The sequence below is a fragment of the Sipha flava genome, unplaced genomic scaffold (genome assembly GCF_003268045.1).
Source record: "Sipha flava isolate LNK unplaced genomic scaffold, YSA_version1 71_pilon_pilon, whole genome shotgun sequence".
NCBI lineage: Eukaryota > Metazoa > Arthropoda > Insecta > Hemiptera > Aphididae > Sipha > Sipha flava.
Window position 1 is genome coordinate 730,852 of NW_020273611.1, and position 19,360 is coordinate 750,211.

At 25.1% G+C, this 19,360-nt stretch overlaps 1 protein-coding gene and 1 pseudogene across 1 annotated transcript in view; both read left to right on the forward strand.

Annotated features, from left to right (window-relative positions):
* Positions 1-1,916: 1,916 nt before the first annotated feature.
* On the forward strand, positions 1,917-6,332 carry LOC112692160 (annotated as a pseudogene).
* A 1,565-nt stretch (positions 6,333-7,897) lies between these two features.
* LOC112692224 overlaps positions 7,898-19,360 on the forward strand; it is a 29,184-nt gene continuing 17,721 nt past the window's right edge. The window contains exons 1-3 of the mRNA XM_025566835.1: positions 7,898-8,077; positions 12,862-13,042; positions 13,918-14,185. Of these exons, the coding sequence (XP_025422620.1) occupies positions 12,884-13,042; positions 13,918-14,185 (427 nt within the window). The 5' untranslated portion in view covers positions 7,898-8,077; positions 12,862-12,883. The remainder of the gene's footprint in view (positions 8,078-12,861; positions 13,043-13,917; positions 14,186-19,360) is intronic.

Genomic DNA, 19,360 nt, shown 5'->3' on the forward strand with positions numbered 1-19,360 from the left:
ACTTTTATCGAGCACTTGCAGTCATCCAAGTTTTATATATATTTTTTAAATTTAATTTCATTGTTTATGTAATGAAAAATATGCATAATTATTATAAATTATTTTGAAAATGTTAAAAAATATTTTAGAAATATAGTTGTATATAATTATTATTTTATTTTTTATTATCTTGATTATTATTTTAATTTTATTATATTTACAAAAATATACTCCTGTTTTTTTTTTTTATTTGTGTGAAGTGGTTTTGTCATTTGATTCTAAAATGATTGCAGATTATAGTAAAATTGTATTTCAAAAGAATAAGTCCAATTACTATAATAAATCAGTATGATATTGAATTGTTAATTTTTAATATTCAACACCTAATGGTACATATTAAGATAAATATAATTAAATATTTTTAAATTTTACTTTGGTAATGTACTTGACTTAAATGTATGTGTTACAGTAATGATATAGGGAATGAATCATTATGTAAAATAGTTAATCATTATAATTTATATATCGAATTTATTTACCTATTATATTTAAATATTTTGATGAAATAGTCCAATGAAATATACTAATCGATATGCATCAAACATAAAATGTCACGTTTATAAATGTAATTGGCAATTAATGCAAAACTTGTATGAATTTTGTAGTTTATTATGTTTAATAGTTTTTTTTTTTTTTATAATTGTGTTAAAAAGAAATTATGTTATCATCACAATTGCTGGTATCTGTTTCATTCAATATGTGTTGTGTTTTAAAATTAATAAAATATTTATTTTCAGCTACTCAATTTATGTCTTTTTACTAAAAGTTAATTACTTATTTTCACGGATTTTTTTTTTTTTTTACAACATTAAGTAAGTTAACGAGTTTTCTTAAAAAAAAAAATCGAATTATGCCTCCTAATCAAATCAATAATTCAACTATAATTCAATTCATTCTCACACTTATAGTATATTTTTATATATTCAAAAATAATTATTAATTTATAATTCTTATTATGTGCTTACTTGCGTTACACTAGTTTATTAAATGTTTTTTGATTTTCTTGACTTTGAAAGATCTATTGTATGTTAGTAAAGTTTTATAGGCCGAAAATTATCTTTCTACGTTTACCCATATGCTTGGAACATATTTAAAATATATCCAAGTCTTCTGGTAAGTCTTTCATATCAATTAATTTACCATTAAAAGTGTTTTTAATTTTTTTTTAGCATAACAACACTAATATTTTTCTTGGTATTCCGTTAATTGTTCTTCGAAAATAGTTCGCGTGACAATTATTTGCAGAAAAATTATTCGAATAAGACAATTGTTCGTTCATAAATTGTTCGTAAAAAAAAAAAAAAATATGACTTGATTATCATGTAATATATTTTGTAATCTATACGACGTTTAATAAATAACATACTATTTTATTTAGTATGAAATGTGTGAAGTTTTAAAATCATATCGATAACTTAACTCGTTATCGAAAATTATATAATGGGCACAAAAATCCTATTGCTAATGTGTTCTGAAATAGTAGGTAAATATAGGCATTTGAAGTATTCATTTTTGTTTAGTTTTTTTTTTTTATAAATATTTATAAAAATTAAATTTTAATACAATATTTTCCATAAGTTTGACTGACAATAAAAAACTTACGAGTATCATTTATTTGAAATTTAAAGCAATACGTTAACGTTTATATTTTTTTTAGGTTCCCTTATCGGTTGCAGATCAATTACCCAGCATAGCTAGTTAGAAAAGAACAATATAACGTGCTCGTCGAACTAAATGCTCCTGTAAACTATATAAACTTTAGTTTTGATATTCCTGAAGAATTTATAAAGATAACAAATGGTGACGATTTTTTTTCTTTTTGATAACAAATCGGATACAAAAAGATTTGTTTTCAACAAAAAAATAGTTTGGAGTTAATGAATAATTGCCTTAATTGGTTTTGCGATGGTACTTTTACTTGTTCACCTATTTCGTTTAAACAGTTATATACCATTCACGTTGTACATTATTCAAATGTTATTCCTTCTGCTTATGCTTTTCTACCTAACAAAAAAGAAGATACTTATCTATATACGAATGTTTAAGGCTCTTAAATCATTAAACCAAAATTTAAATCCCGAGTCTTTTATGATAGATTTTGAAAAAGCAGCTATGAATGCTGTTAAATCTGAATTTCCAAATATTTTTATAAATTGATGTTTATGTTGATAAATATATGTGATCATCTATCACAATGTATTTGGTGCCATTTACATGAAGCAGAGTTACAAAAAAATTACATACAAAATTCTGAATTTGCCTTACATATTCGTATGTTTCCTGCTCTTGTTTATGTGCCACAAAAAAAAGTTATTAAAGACTACGAAAAACTTTTAGATTCTGAATACTTTTCTGAAAATGAAGAACTTTTAATACCAATTATAGACTACTTTGAGGGCACCTGAATTGAGCGTTTGCATTGTAGATGCCAAAGAAGAGATTCGATCATCCCCATTAGTGTATAGAATTGTTATGATTTAGTAGCGGCAGACCTGCCATGAACTAATAATTCAGTTGAAGGATGGCACAATTGTTTTTTCATCTATACTTAATTCATACAAATATCTATCAATTTGGAGAATTATACATGCACTCCAAAAAGAAGAAAGTATTAACCGTGCTGTAAAGTATTCGAATAAAAGTATTCAAATACTTGTTTAAGTATTGAATAATTTTTTAAATACTTTGTTTTTTTTTTCAAAAATTTTATTTTTATTCAAAATATTTGGTTGGAAAAATATTGCCATCTATAATCAAAGCCCGAAGGTTTGTGAGAACCAGGTTTCTAAAAATAGATATTCAATAAAAAAATTTCCTTTTTTATTATTATATCGGTAACTATTAATATCAGATACGATATCTACCTGGTTATACGGGATTGCGAGAATAACAGATTTTCTCATAAATCACTATATAGTTGCAAGTCAACACCGTTTTTATTCATTCATTTAAAGACTTGTGTAGTTGTGTTTATAACCTACTAGTTACTACAATTACTTCAAATTTTAATATGAGTAATTCTAACCAAAATACTGATGATGAGAGTGATTCAGAACCACATATTGCATCCCTTTTGACTATTTCTCTGTAAAATATTAGTTTACCATGGCCTTATTACTCCAAATATTTTTTACAAAAGTATTTGAAAAGTATTCCAAAGACTTTTTAAAGTATTTGAGTAGTATTTAAAATACTATACAACAGTGGCGTGCGGTAATATTTTATCTTGGGTAAGCGCTAAAATAAAATTTCAAATTAAAACAAAAAAAAAGGTATTTTATTGATAAAAAATAAAAATTACAATCTAAAATTTATTTATAGATAAAATCCATTCGTCTTTCATGTTTTAAAAATTCGTTAATAACTTTGTCATAAAATTCTGGATGATTTTTTTCTTTGTGCAGGAGTTCCTTTTCGATTGAAATTAATGATAATGAACTAAGTCTTTCTTGACCTTGTGTAGATCTTTGATACGATTTGATTCGTTTTAATACCGAAAAAGAACGTTCAACTGAATCTGTTGTACTAGGAATAGTTAAAATTAATTGACTGAGTTTAAATACTTCTTGGGACGTCGATATTAAATCATTTATCTTAATTTTTTTGACTAAATCATATGGATTAATATTTAAAAATTCTTCAGATGTGTATAATACAATTAATTCGTTTCGTAATCTAATAAAATCAAATATTTCTCCGAAAATTGACTCTCGCAAGTTTTCTAGAGCAGAGCTTGGAAATTCGTTCGTGTAGTTTGAATATTTACTTGGGTCAACTAATGACAAAAATTCAAATTTATTTAAAGAACCAAATCGTGCTTGCAAATTTGTCAATATGATATCAATTATTTCATTAAAAAGTACTTTGTAAAATGTTTTCTGGTCACGAATTTTACGCTGTAGCTCAAAATCGCCTTTAATAAAACTGTTTCCCATAATTTTTCAAATAGATTTAACCAATAATTTTGTAGTTGACATTTAGTTTCTTCAATTTTTTTTCTCACAATATAAAATATCTAAACGTTTAGTTTGTAACACTTCATATAAAATATCAGTCAAACTAAATATTATACTAAATACTATTAGTAAAAAGTATGTTTGTCGAATATCCAAAAAATTGATGAACCCTTGAGATAATACTATCGCTTCATTACCCCAATCATTGGAATTATCTAATACGTGTTGAAATATGAATTGTATTCATGAACCGTATTTACTAAGCTAGAAGAAAAATTCCATCTAGTCGGCGCATTTTTTGGCATTTTTTTTCTTGTAAAATTAGATAAAGCATGTGTACGTTTAGAAGATTTAGTAAAAAATGATGCCATACCAGTTAGTGTTTGAAAAAAAATCTTACAGTCTTTTATATTTGATGCTGATTGTGAAAATACAAGATTTAATGAATGACTAAAACAATGGACAAACAATGCTTTTGGGTAGGGCTCCTTTACTTTAACTTGTAGTCCTCCAACATGACCACTCATAACGGCCGCTCCGTCTTAAGTTTGAGCTACTAATTTATGTTTTAATTCATACCTATTAACTATATCAACTACGTGTTTTAATAAACCGTCTGCTGCTCTATCAGCACTAACGTTGACAAATGAGGTAAAACGTTCATGTGCTTCCCCAGTTTCATGCTGGACATACCTTAAAGTTGTTGATACTTGAGACAGATTTGTTATGTCTGAAGTTTCATCTAATAATATTGTAACAAAATTATAATTTTTTATTTCTGATTCAATGGACGTTGATATGATGTTGCTAATTGAGCAAATAAGATCATTTTGAATTCTATTGGATGTACCACGGAATATTTTTGATGTTTCTAAATGCACGTTTAAAATAGAATCATAAGATGATAATAAATTTAAACAACCGAGGAAATTTCCTTGATTGAAAGAATCAACTCTTTCATTGTGACCATTAAATGGTAATTCATGGATCGCCAAAAAACAAACACAATCAATAAAACGTTTTAAAACGTCTTTATTTTTTTTTACCAATTCATTATAGCGTATTACATCTAAACGTTTTTGTTCATCAAGCTGCAAATCAATTCTAGATTTTCCAAACTTTTTTAATTTTAAAACTGAAGAAATATGTGTTTGAGATCTTTCATGTTTTTGAATACCATTTATTAAATTATTGAAATTAACAAAACCACTATGAGACCAAACATTTTTTTCCCTGGTGAATAAAACACAAGGCCAACAGAACATTTTATTTAATTTTGCACTACCAGCCAACCATGAAGTATTAAAATAATTAGAAATATTAAAATGACAAATGTAAACTTTGTTTTTTTCTTTAAGATAAGATGTCAATTTTGAAATTTTCGGACATGGTTGACCATTTTTTACAATTGTTAATTTTTCATCAACATTTTTTTAAATTAAATTCATTTTCCAAAAGATGCTTGATTAATCAATTGTTTGAATCAGTATTCATTATCTATAAAAACAAATATAAACAACGAATATAATTTGATTCCTCTTAATTATAATAATTTTATTTATTTAAATATTAATTATCTATACTAATTCCATAAAATTATGCAATAGGAATTTAATATACTTACATTAAAAATTTTTTGTTCAACAAAAAATTAACTATGAAGACTTGTGGACACGTTGACGGTTGACGGTTGACGACAAAATAATTTATTTATCATAAGTATAGTATAGTATAATATAAGTAGTATAGTTATAACTTATAATATGTATATTGAAAACAAAAATAATCCGATATGCATTGTAAGAATATTGGAATTTCGTTTTTAAAAATATCGATAAGCGCTCGGCATAGCGCTTTCATCCATCACGTAAAAACGTGTATATCCCCTTCTACCACAACTGGTCATTCCTATAAATAACTATATAAGAAAGGCAATCTAAAATACTAACGCTTCTGTAGAGAAATTGCCTATACAAAAAAAAATCATTTAATTTTTTTCAAAATCTGATACATTTTTTTAAATTGAACACAAAAATAAGAATTAATAAATATTTGTAATTTTAATGTTTTAATGTAAACAAATTGTCATTTAACATCAGAAATATTAATCTTTTTATTTTTTCCTTTTTGGCTGGGCATGCGCCGCTTACCTAGCTTGTCCTGACCGCACGCCACTGCTATACAATCAAAGTATTTGAGTAGTATTTTAATTACTTGAAAAAAAATGTATTTGAGTATTTACTTAAAAACTTTTTAAAAGTATTCTTTACAGCTCTGAATATTAATACCTTAAAAATTCAGCAGTATGTCACGGGTCAAGAAAAATGTATAAAATAAAAGTAAAAATTTAAAAAAATATGTGCAGATTATAATAACCGTACAACAGTTGATTATCTTCATGATGTTGCTATCAATTTTAAATTGCAAATATAAAAACTATGTACCTTCATATTATTGACATCCACAAACGTGGAAAAAATACTTTACATTGTATTTTATTTTTTTATGTATTATTAGTATATTATTATTATTATTATTATTATTATTTATTTTTTATTATTTAATGTTATGTCAACATACGAACAATGTATGCATAATTTTCGTATTCGAACAATTTCCAGGCAAACATTAAACGCACGAACTATTTTCAGCGAACAATTGACACATATCCTTTTTTTTTTTGCAATCTTTGTACAAATAATTTTCACAGTTTTCTTAGAAAAATGTTTCATATTAATCTAAAGTATGGATTTATGTTATTGCTTTTCGTTATTATTGTGTCATTATGAAAATATTCAGATAAAATAAATTTAGAAATTAGCAATATATTTATAGGTATCATTACATTCTATTTTTAAACAACATTCTTATGACGCATCAAAAATTAAAATTTTACGTACCTAATGTAATTTATAAATTTTTTATTAGGTAAAAAAATGTAGAATATGTAATAAAAATAAATAAATCTGTACAATATGCATGTGAAGATAAATTAACGTAAAATATGTGAAAATAAGTAAAAAAAGAGTCAAAACCATGAGTTTCATGGTATTTATAAAAATTAAAATCTAGCTACGCTATTAAAAATAAAATAAAATAATATGTATGTAATAACTAATTAATTTTTTCATAAAAATTCATCCAGGTTTGATAGGATTTTACCTTCTTCAGCCAACTTTATAATTATATCTTCATAGGAATTATAGTATTATTATACTATAATCTACGAATAGTATTATTATACTATTCGTACGAAGATTATGTTGCTTGAATACGTCAAAATCGTCTTTTTACTGAATCTCTTTACATAGAATTTGAAGCGCTTCTAGCTTTTGTTTAGTTGATGGTGGTTTTTCACCAGATTTCTCTTCGTTATTACCACCAGTCACATTTTGTTTTGACCTTTTTTACTGTATTTCACCACATATTTTTTTCTCGGTTACGAGTTTAGTATTTTGGACTTCTTTGTCAATATTACCATACTGGTACCGACTAATATTGCATTTATAACACGATTGTTCAATGTATGTACATATTTTATCGATTTATCTAATTTTTTAAATAATAACAAACATATGAAATATTCCATAATATTATGTAATGACTAGATGTGTAGTAATTACTCGTAGCTTACAGGTATACAATACTTGCTATTTATGATTTTTTGGTGAATAGTTGGGTATCCATAAGTAGGGTTTACCCCAGTGGTATAAAAAAGGTTCGACGCCACTGTGTACCTAGCCATATTAGCACGAACATTGAACGTTTCAGCTCACTAATATTTACTTTAACATCACTAATCACTACATCTAAACAGTTAGCAATCGTTATTAGTGTATAAAATCAGCGTTTCGCCTTTTCGATTGTTGAAGGTAATTTTTAATGAATAAGTTGTATTTAGTTAGTGTTATGTTGTTGTTATGACAACACATAGTTCAGGCAGTTTCGACAAAACGCTCGCAAAGACATTAGTCGACTGCTCCTGGTGAGCATAAGCCACAGTCGGTCATGTGCCATCGCTAAGTAAACGCCTCGATGTTTTCATTCAATTTGTACATGCAATCAGATGTTGGTTTTTAATGGTACGTATTCTGTAACATAGTAAATGTTTCTAAATTTCTAAGAAATCATAAAACATTTTAAACAACATTTTATAGTTTTAGATTTAGACTATTTAATGTAACGTTACATATATATAGTAAAATTGTATTTTTTGTACTTATTTAATTTATTTATTTATTTAGATATAAGATTTTAATTACAAAAAAACTATTTTTTAAACGTACGATACCTACTACATTTATGCCTATACTCTGTAGGAAGTTATCCAAGATTTTATTATTTAATTTTTTATTGGGGGACTTTTTCAATTTTCCTTGTAAATAAATTATACATATTCAAAAGAGAAAAATCATAAAAATGTTTGTTATAAATTTTTTTTTTCGGGAAGAGGTAAGACTTTGAATTGATGTAACAATAATTATTTAATAATTAATAAGAATAATAATTACTAGTGTCTACATGATTAACAAATAATTTGTTCCTTTTGCAATATTTACATAATTAAGCTTGACATTTACCTATTTCTATTAATATTTGTTTTTACTACATTTTTATTACAGAAAAACGCTTTTTTTGGCACAATATTAAGAATTTAATTCTTTATTATTAATTAAGAATTTTGTAATAAAAATATAGATTTTGAACTAGCTAAATTATAAATTTGAATAATGATTTTTCTATTTTGTCAAACACTAATATGATTTTATTTAAACATTTGAAAGCAATAATTTTAACTAAAATCATTTTGAGTCATTATTGTTAGAATTAAAAGTTTCTTTGTATTTCCACAATGAATATTTAAAAAAAATTATAATACATTTTTTTATTACTTTAAAACATAAATATTACTTGATTAATTATTTGAAAATAAGATTATATTATACTTATGCACTTTTACATAACTTTAATATAGGTATCTATGAAACATGTGTGTTAAAGTTTATTGTTTAATATAATAATAAAAAATTAAATTAAAATTAAAAATTATTAAATGGTTAATACTTGCAAATTAATAAATAAAAGCTTAGCCCGGAGTATTTTTATATTTTCAAAGTACGATCGGTTTCAAATTGAAAATTCATAATCAAGTATATACAAGGTCAATAAAATTGCGTCTCTTGTTATTTAATGATTTTCTTTTATTTATATTTGTTTTTCATTATTTTCTAAGATTGTTATTTAAATAAAACGAAGAAAAATTAATTTATAAAAATGATTACTTTACGATTAAAATAATATCACAAGATTAACAATACACTCTTTCTTAAAATTGTATAATATTAAAAATTTAAAGAGTAAATTATCGTTAATATTTGAGTTATTAGAACTATTGGTATGCATTTTAGGTAGGTATTAGGTATGACGTGTAGTTATAGTTTTTGTTACAACAGGTTGATGGACTTTTCAATTAATAACCTATTCTGAAATGTCTTCCTTGAAGTACCTACCTATAAAAAAAAAGTTTAAAATAGTTACAATCTAGAAAAAAAAAATTAAACTACCTCTATGCTCGTGTATACACGTCCAAAATAATTTTTATTAGAGAGTTTTCATGTTATTTTATAACTGTGTATTTATATTTTTAAAAATATTTTTGTTTTCATTGACTTTATTAAATTATAAGCAATGAATATCACCTATTTTACGTATATAGCTTAAAAAGTTATTATAAATTTGAAATTCTTTTATGATTTAAAATTTAAAATTAAAATTAATACTTTAGATTATTTATAAATTTGATTTGAATTATGAACTTAGTTCTATAAATAATACAAAAACCAAGCAATTGTAAAGTACAAACTGTTTATATTTATATTCTTATATTTTATTAAATTAATGCATAATATATAGAATTCAAGAATATAAGTAAAATGCTTTTTAAAATAATTTAAATATTTATATATGTTATGTAGGTACTCATATTTAGTAGTTATCATTATAGACAGATTTACAAGGTATGCCAGGTGTGCCAAGGCACATTATAAACATTTTCGATCATTTCTATGGAAAGTTGCTCTTCCAAAAAAACGTTTTCGAAATTGACTCTCGTAAAAATTAATTTAAGGTCAACTATGAAACAAGTTCACTCATGTTATATGCCGAACAGGAAATAACCGTCAATGTTAAAACTTCTTAAGTTACTTTCTGAAGAATTTAAAAATACTGTGTGATTTCAAAGACGATTATTATTATACATTTATACAATTATTATGATACATAAATTATTTTATTATAATCAAAGTACAATTATAACTAGTATTATTTTAATATTTATAGATAAATATAAAACAATATTTTACAAAATAATTTACTACAAAATTAAGCAATACATTATAATAATTAATACATACAAGTTACTTATTACTCAATATTTTATTGTATTTATCTGATAGCTACATAGTTATAAATTATACAATAATAGGTTAAATTTTTTTAAACTTTTGTGTATTTTATATACCATCCTATGAAAGAAAAGTATAAAGTAAAAAAAATGCACGATTCAGTGAATTTGTTTATAGCCTACTCTCCATATTATAAAAGAATCCCGGACACATTCAAATTTAAAATTCTAGGCCTGCCTATGGTTATCATATAAAACAACAATTTAAATGTTATCATTATATTGATCGTAAAATATTGTATGTAGGTACATATATAGAGAACTCGTAATTCATTGAGTAGACGAGATATATAGATAAACTATGAATTTAAAAGTGGTTCATATAACAATAATTTTAATGACGTATTAAAAATATTTATTTAATGTTTATTACACTTTTAAAAGACGTTCAAAATACTGAAGGCATAACCTTTTCCAAAATAACATCTACAAATTTCTTTATTTGTATAGAAATTAAAATTAAATTTTTAGTCTAATGTCTAATCATAATAATCATTTAACATATTAAACATTGACGTGCAAGTTAATAAAAGTTGGACTGCAATTTTTATTTAATTATATTCTTAATGTAACATTATATTTTTAAACATTAAAGTATTCTTTATGGGGATTTAATTATAAAATTGCCAATTAGAAAAATTAAAAATCGATCTCAATTAAAAACGAATAACTATAACTATTTGTATTAATATTAAAAACATTTTTAATCTATTTTAATATATTTACAAGTAATTACTATGTTGGACAATAAAAAAAAAAAAAAACATATATTATTGCATTAAAATTAAATTAAATTCATAGCTAATATTTTTGTTGTAAAAGAAGTAATAACATAAGCCTTATATAACTTATAAGCTTTTATACATTTTTCTAAAATATATTTATTAGTTGTATAAGTGAATATTATTCCTTTTTCAAATAAGAACAATAAGAGTTGTAAAAAAACTATTAAAATAGCTTTTATATATGATGTTGTACTTATGAGTCAGTAGGGCGTCTTTTTTTATGGCACAATGAGGTCAGCTGATAAAAAAGTCTACGAGAAAATGGTCAAAAGTAGTCGATTATAAAATCGGGTTAATGTTACGTGAGATATTATATTAGCTACTTTGGATAAAATCACAAACACTTGGCCTTTTACACGCGAATTATATGGTAATCAAAAAGATCGACCTTTGGCGAGTCGAATATTATTATTTATGGTAATTGGGTCGAAAACTCTCGACCTCGACCTCAAGACATGGTAAATGTCTACAAGACCGTGGCAATGTATGTCCGAATAAAATTAAAGGTAAACTTTTGCGTGCATAATCGATTTCCAAATGATCAAATGACAAGGTCATAATGTGTCCATAATAAACATTTAATAATAGCCTTTACATAAACCATAAGTATTATACTATATTTGTTTATTCGTCTTTCGTCATTTTTTATTTTTTTGAAGATCTCTATAAAAAGTTAAAATATGTTAATACATGTACTCAATATCGATTATATAACTGTATAAATAAAGAAAAACAGAAATTAATTTAACGCTGATTAAAATAATTTAAATACAATTTTTAATGAAAATTAGAAACTTTCTTGTAGTTAATTTATATGTTAAGAATAGTAAATTTTTTCATCAAAGTAACGTTTTTTTTTTTTTTTTTAATATTTTATCTAATCAAAATATTTGTTTGTAAAACGAAGTAATTTAGAAGTAATAAAATAAAAGTTAGTAACAACAGTATCCAAAAATTATTAAATACCCGTCTTTAACTGATTATATATTTATTTTCATTATTTTTGTCTTAAAAATATTTATGCACAAGATGGAGTAAATTAAAATAAGTCATGTCATTTCGAAACACCATTTGGACACTCAAAACCATTGAAAGAATTCTGAAATTCATAGAAGTTCGATCTTAAGTTATAATTGACAAGGTATAACTATTGGAAATAATAATAAATATATAAGCAACATTTGATATACAACAAAATTAGATAAAAATTTTATCCTTAAAAAGGATTACATTTTATTTCGTAATCAGTGGTGGGTTTAGAGATTAGATATTAAAAAGAGAAAATATATTGGTGATTCTTTGATCCTCAAATTTATCTATGTTTAAAAAATACTCATGGATCGTTAAAAAACACAAATTAAAAACATGTTGATTACCTACTTATGTTATACTTATTTTATCGTTAAATTGTTTAAAGTTTATTTTCATAAATGGCTTTCTAGTATTGACTTTCATAAAATCTATACTTCATTGATTATAATTTATATAAGGGATTATTATTAATTATAATATTATAAGTATTCAGGTTGAAGTTAACAAAATAATCAAACTAATGTTATATATATTAAATTTAATATGATTAATTAATTATGTAATTTGTAAAAAAAAACTGTTCAAGGTTGTTATAACACGATTTTATAATGACTACTTTACGAACTACTACTACTACAGAATATCGAAAACGAGTATATTTCGATGGGTCACCAACACATGTTTTACATGACAAATGTTTAACGCCTTTGATGAAAGCATGCATGTATGGACGACCTGAACAAGTCAAACTAATCCTAGAAGAAAAAGTAATTAACACTACTTACAGAATTACTATGATTATTTACCTATGCAATAACGATAGTTTATAAATTACCTGTTTACATAATTTAATAATTTACATAAGTTATATATAATTAAAATATAATAACACAATAAATAATATAACATAAAATTCATAACCAATGTGTAAGTAATTATATTTAATTTTTGTGTTTCCACTGTTGAATAAATTTACGTATATATATATTAATATACATACGTAAATAATACCACGTCGAAGATAGATGGACAGTGTACGGGAGGCAATGATGGAACTTATGCAATCGAGAGAAATAAAGTGTGATATGGCACAGGACAGGGGGAAATGGAAAGATTTAGTTTCAGCAGCAAAAAGCCTAAACGGCTTGTAAAGCTAAAAAAAAAAAAATGAAACGAAAACGAAAAAACGAAGTGTTGAGACCAGGGAATGTATAAAATAACCAGTCAATGTATAAATTATATGCATAACCTATACGTTTTAGTTTATTTTATAAATATTCTAGTTATTTCATACACTAAGCGGATTCAACACTTTAAATGTTATACGCGCGCGCACACACACACGAACATACCTACAGTGTAGGTAATATGCACATATGCATGTATAATATTGAGCTGAATTAGAGATAATGTAAGATGATTGAAACCTTCACATTTTTTTAACTGTAAAATTATTAAAAGAAAAAAAATGAAATAACCATAAAAATAGCATACATTGTTTAAATAAAATATAGGGAAAATAATTAACGTACTGCTTATTTATTCGGGATTCTATCAAAATTTTTGTCCACAATTCACTGTATACCTTTATGAAATCATACATGCATCGGGATAGTTTAGTATTTCGTCTTTTTGTAAACAGCCTTTGTCGGTGGTCGAACGAGATGGCGTTTTTAAGACCGCATTGCACTATTGCGCGGAAAATGACGAAGATGAAGCTGATTGCGCCAAACTACTTCTAGAAGCAGACCCATCTATTGTAGATATACCCGACGACGATGGTCATACTGCACTACATTTGGCTGTGATTGCTGGTAACTTGCCGTTGGTCCGATTCTTATTAATATCCGGCCAGGCAGATCCAAATAAACGTGATGCCGAAGGACATTCGACCGTACATTGGGCAACAGGTATAAATATTTTTTCGCTGTAGAGTATTTGAATAAAAATAACTTTTATTCTCGTATTTTACATTCATATCAATGACATTTTAACTTTTTGAAGAATCGTTATTAAAATAAATCATGAACGAATAAAAATAAAATATTAAGAGAGGACAATAGACATATCAACATATCTAACATATCAAACTATATAGGATTGCATTTTCACGTATTATTTATACAATTAAACTTGGGCTACGTTTAGGTTTCAATACACAAATAGAGATTATTTTCTCTGTATAGAATGATAAAAATCTCGTGGTTTGATGGTAAGATTAGTTATTTTTCACATAAAACTATGGTTTTCAGTATAGGTATTTAATGCATAACCTAGCTTTTATTATTGTGACGTGTTATATAAATTAATAACAACATTAAAAAAATTACTTACATAATTTAAAACTCTGATTTAATTTCTTTATATATATAGGAAGATGGAAGTAGTTACTTGTAAGAATATTTATTTTTGAAAAAACAACGATCCTACATTTTACCTTTAAAGAAATTTAATAGTTAATTGCATAGACTTGTATTCAATTTATATTCATATATTTGGACTTAAAATAGAAATAAAAATAGCAGTGAAACTAATAAAAACAAACAACAAATCTACCACAAAAGTTTGAGGAAATAACCTCTTAATATTATGAGTTTTACTTCTGGAATTATTTTATAAAACGTCGCGTGACTACAAATAAAAACTTCGACATTTCATTTTTCTTAAAGGTTTTATTCAAAATACAATAAATAACTAAAAAAACAGTTCGTTATAAAGGAAATAATAAAAAAAAAAAAAATAAACAAATGTATTCATTTATATTAAAATAAAAACGTGTTGTTTAACATTTGATAAAATATAAATAGTTTATTAAAGTATATATGTCTTCTAATTACAGAATAGCTTCATATTTTGTAATTACTATATTTATAAATTAATTATATTAAATATAATTATAAATTCTTACTTTAAAATGCACATGAATTTATTTTTTATACAAAATTATTTTAGGATCAATTAAAGTAGGTTTGGAACAAGTTTTAAATTTGCTTTGTAATTTTCGTTGACAATTATTTGTCTATACTATACTGTACTCAAATAAACAACAGAATTATTATTTTATTTCTTAAAAGAGTTTAATTACTTTTTTATTAGATTGTTTAGATATTACATTAGAGTTTAAGCTTTTCTTAAATTTGTGTTCTAAATATAGTTAATAGTTATAATCTAGGGCAAATTGGGAAAATATTTCAGTTCTGGTAAATGGTAAATAGATTGGCTCACTGTTAGGATGATGTTAAGTAACGACCAAGTTTATGGATCAATCTAGTCCATCGGGTAAACTCCCGAATTCCCTGTGAGCCAATCCACCTTTGGCTATAATCTAGTTCATTGTTTGAAATATATTGTACAACAAATATGTAAATGTTCACTTCGTAATTTCAAAATTTAATCCAAAATGGAATAAGACACGTCTTAGATTGTTAATTTTATGAATAGCTTTATGAATAGCATTCATATTACTTAATGTTTTTGTAAATTCTACGTCTTATTGATTGTTATTAATTATACATTATAATATAATGTATAATTATATGTATATTATTTGCTATTTGGTATTTGAATTTAACTATCCATTAAAAACTATTTCGAATCACCACATCAAAAATAATAGGTTATAGAAGAAATTAACGCATTACTATTGAAAGCTTAACCGCATACTATTCATAGCCAGTGCCGGATTAAGGGCCGATGCCGTCGTGGAGCAAATAATGTTTGCCTCCCTCTCCCTCACAGAAATAAGGTTTAAGTGAGACTAAAAAAAAAAAATCTTGGTTACTATGTATAAATTAAAAAATAAAATATAGGTACCTAATATATAATATAATATAATAATTAATCTACTTAAACTAGAAAGTATAAATAGGTGTATATTTAATGTCACAGAATAGTTTTGGAAAGAATTTTTTTAAACTAATGGAAAATACTGACAAAATATAATTATAATATTAATAAATTGGTTCAAAATATACAGATAATAGTTAAAGTAATTTTAAAGCCAATTAAAAAAAAAAAAAAAAAAAAACTATAACCATATAACTATGTATATATTATAAATTATTATTTTTTTATAATATTATTTATTTTTCTTTAATTATATTTTTTTATGGATTTAATATAGTATAAATATATTTATATTAATAATAGTTATAAGTTTTTATGTTATTTCTTTCACTTTATTTCCTCAACCAAATTAGATTCTATGCATAAAATTGATAAATTGGACATTTTTTCTAGTATTAATGATGATCTTAAATAATTTTCTTGAGGCTATTTTATTTATGCCACCCCACTAAATTTGCCACCCTGAAACAAATGCTCCTTTTGCACCAAGGTTAATCCGGCCCTGTTCATAGCCTGCAGGAGTTCAAGAGTTCATCTTTGAGGGTGCCACACTAATACTGTGATATCGATGTTTACCGCGATATCATCGAATTGAGGGAATTATATCGAAAGTGGAACGTTTATATTCGTTTTATAATTCATATAGAACTTTCAACAGTCTTTTCTCTTAGTTTTTATTTCACGAGGGTGTTTAGTGAATCCAAAATGTATCATTTAACAGTGTGTAAGACAACCAAGTGATAAAAAATATTTAGTGACGTATATTAATAAAATGTTAATATATAATCTGTTTGTATCCCTTAGTTACAATAAATCAATCAAACCGAAATGGGTTAAGACAAATCTAAAATATGTGCTTTTTATAATTAAAAAACTTATCTCATTTGTACCGTATCCACTCCATAGTCGTATGAAATATTATGAGATAATTTAAACGATAATTTAACATATTTTTCACTAATAAACTCATTTATTTTATTAAATTAATATATTTCATTTACTTATAGGTACGTACTGATATAAATCGATTGGTTTTTTAGTACTTGTATTTTTCTTTTATTATCTATTGCATTAAATGCATTTACAGAATTCTTTCACTAGGTCATTGTTACACACAAATATTTATATTACGGTGAGTTTAAAATCAATAGTTTATCAAATATGTATGACGTGTTGCGTGGTGTATCGGAATTTTAGGAAGGGCTTTTTATGAATAACAGATATTAATATAATAATTAACGGTTTTACTACCTATTTAGGTAAATTTAAATTTAAATTAATAAATATTCAAAACTTGTCGTTAAGAATTCTGTATGTAAACATATATGACCTCATTTGAAAATATCCGAAGTGACGCTCGTATCATGTGATAGTCATATTAATATTTCATGAAATATTCAAAATATATTTAAATATAATTAAACAATTATTTTATGTTGAAAAAATTAAAATTATTTTTACTCAGAATAATGTAACTAGATTATGCGTATTTTTAATACATACAATGAAATATTATATTGTTAGACTTTAAAAATATAAAAGTGCATTTAAAAGAATACCTCGTGATATATCATCATGAAAGTACGAGTAGATTTAATTCAAAAGTAATATCGTGTAAATGATTGTTATGTTTTTCTTTATATGAAAAATAAACTCTACTGTGTAGCATTATCTCTTACAATACAGTTGTTAACAGTTAGGGTGATTACATATATTCTGAATTGAACAAGTTAAAGAATATGATAAACATAATAAAATAATATATAAATTTATTCACGTTACAAGTATACGTCGAGATAACTTTAGTATGCCTAAAATCCAAACCGTACTTTCAATTTTTATATTTTAAATGTTATTCCGAAATCGACTGTTATCAACATTTGATTTAGAAATGTAGTCTTTATATTTTGATTGTTAAAGAAGATTGTATGAAATTGATTTTTTTTTTTTTTAATTGAAAATATACGTTAGGTATAAAAATAAAAACTGAGCCGTCGTAGGACACCTGACAGATATGAAATTATTTAGTATTGAAAATGTACATGAAAGGAAGATTTATTAAAGGAAATATTTATGACATGAATAAGAACTAAATATTTAGATTTTTTTCAGAAAAATTATTCTTTATTTAGAAAATATGATATATAATAATTTAATACAAAACTAAAAAATTAAAAATTAAGCATTTGCAATGTGTACGTTTGAATTTGCTATAACTCAATCATATATATATATATATTTTAATCAAAGTCCATAGGAAGGGGGATCACCCCATTAAACTTCTTCAAGGGACGCCTATGGTACAAAAATTGATAGTGCGGTGAGGGAAAAGGGAATCGCTGTGCCGAGTGCAGAGTGCGTGGCCACACCAACCGCCGGTCTTACCGGCCGCATGAAATGTTTTACATCAATAATAACATTGATTTTATAATATATAGATATACCATCTTGTTTTTAAAATTGGTAACGCTTCCGTGGACGTAGTCGTTAGATTTTGATGTAATTGTTCATGTAACACTTAAAAAAAAAACAGATTTTAACCAAGAGAAACAACGGTTAAACAAATAACAATTTTCTATTGTTGAAAACCTATTATTATCAAGTAGAATTATATATATTAATATGATTATAGCGATTTCAAATGACTATTACTACCGTCGACACTACCAATTTTATCAATAGGATGGATTATGTGCTGCGTATTCGAAGATAAATGATATCGTCATTTAATATTTATCACTTATCCCTTTCTGTCGGCAGTAGATATGTACCTACTCTATATTTATAAATTGAATTGATTGATAAATATATACTGGAGGCGTTCACCGATATAGTTAAGCTTGCAGTAGTGCGAAGTGTAGTTATAACCCAAAAGATTGTTATATCTGCCAGTTTATTATTGTTTTTCTCGAGTTATGATGTTGAACCTTGAAAGTGTAATCATGTGAAATGTTGTAGAATTCACAAATTGTTTTATATGTATTTGTGTACGAGATCGTACAGGTAACCCTACGTCATAGACCATTAGGCTCTTAGACCTTAGCCCAATATTGTTCCAAGCCTACAAGCGAACAACGATTAAGTACCGATTGACTGATGGACTGCTCATGTTTGATATCGGTTTACTGTTTGCACAGAACACTCCGCGCGTACAATGGTATCAATACGTATCAAAATACGTTTGAAACGTAAACGGTCTTACAACGAGCGTTGAAAATCCGACCAGCGGTTAGCGCACA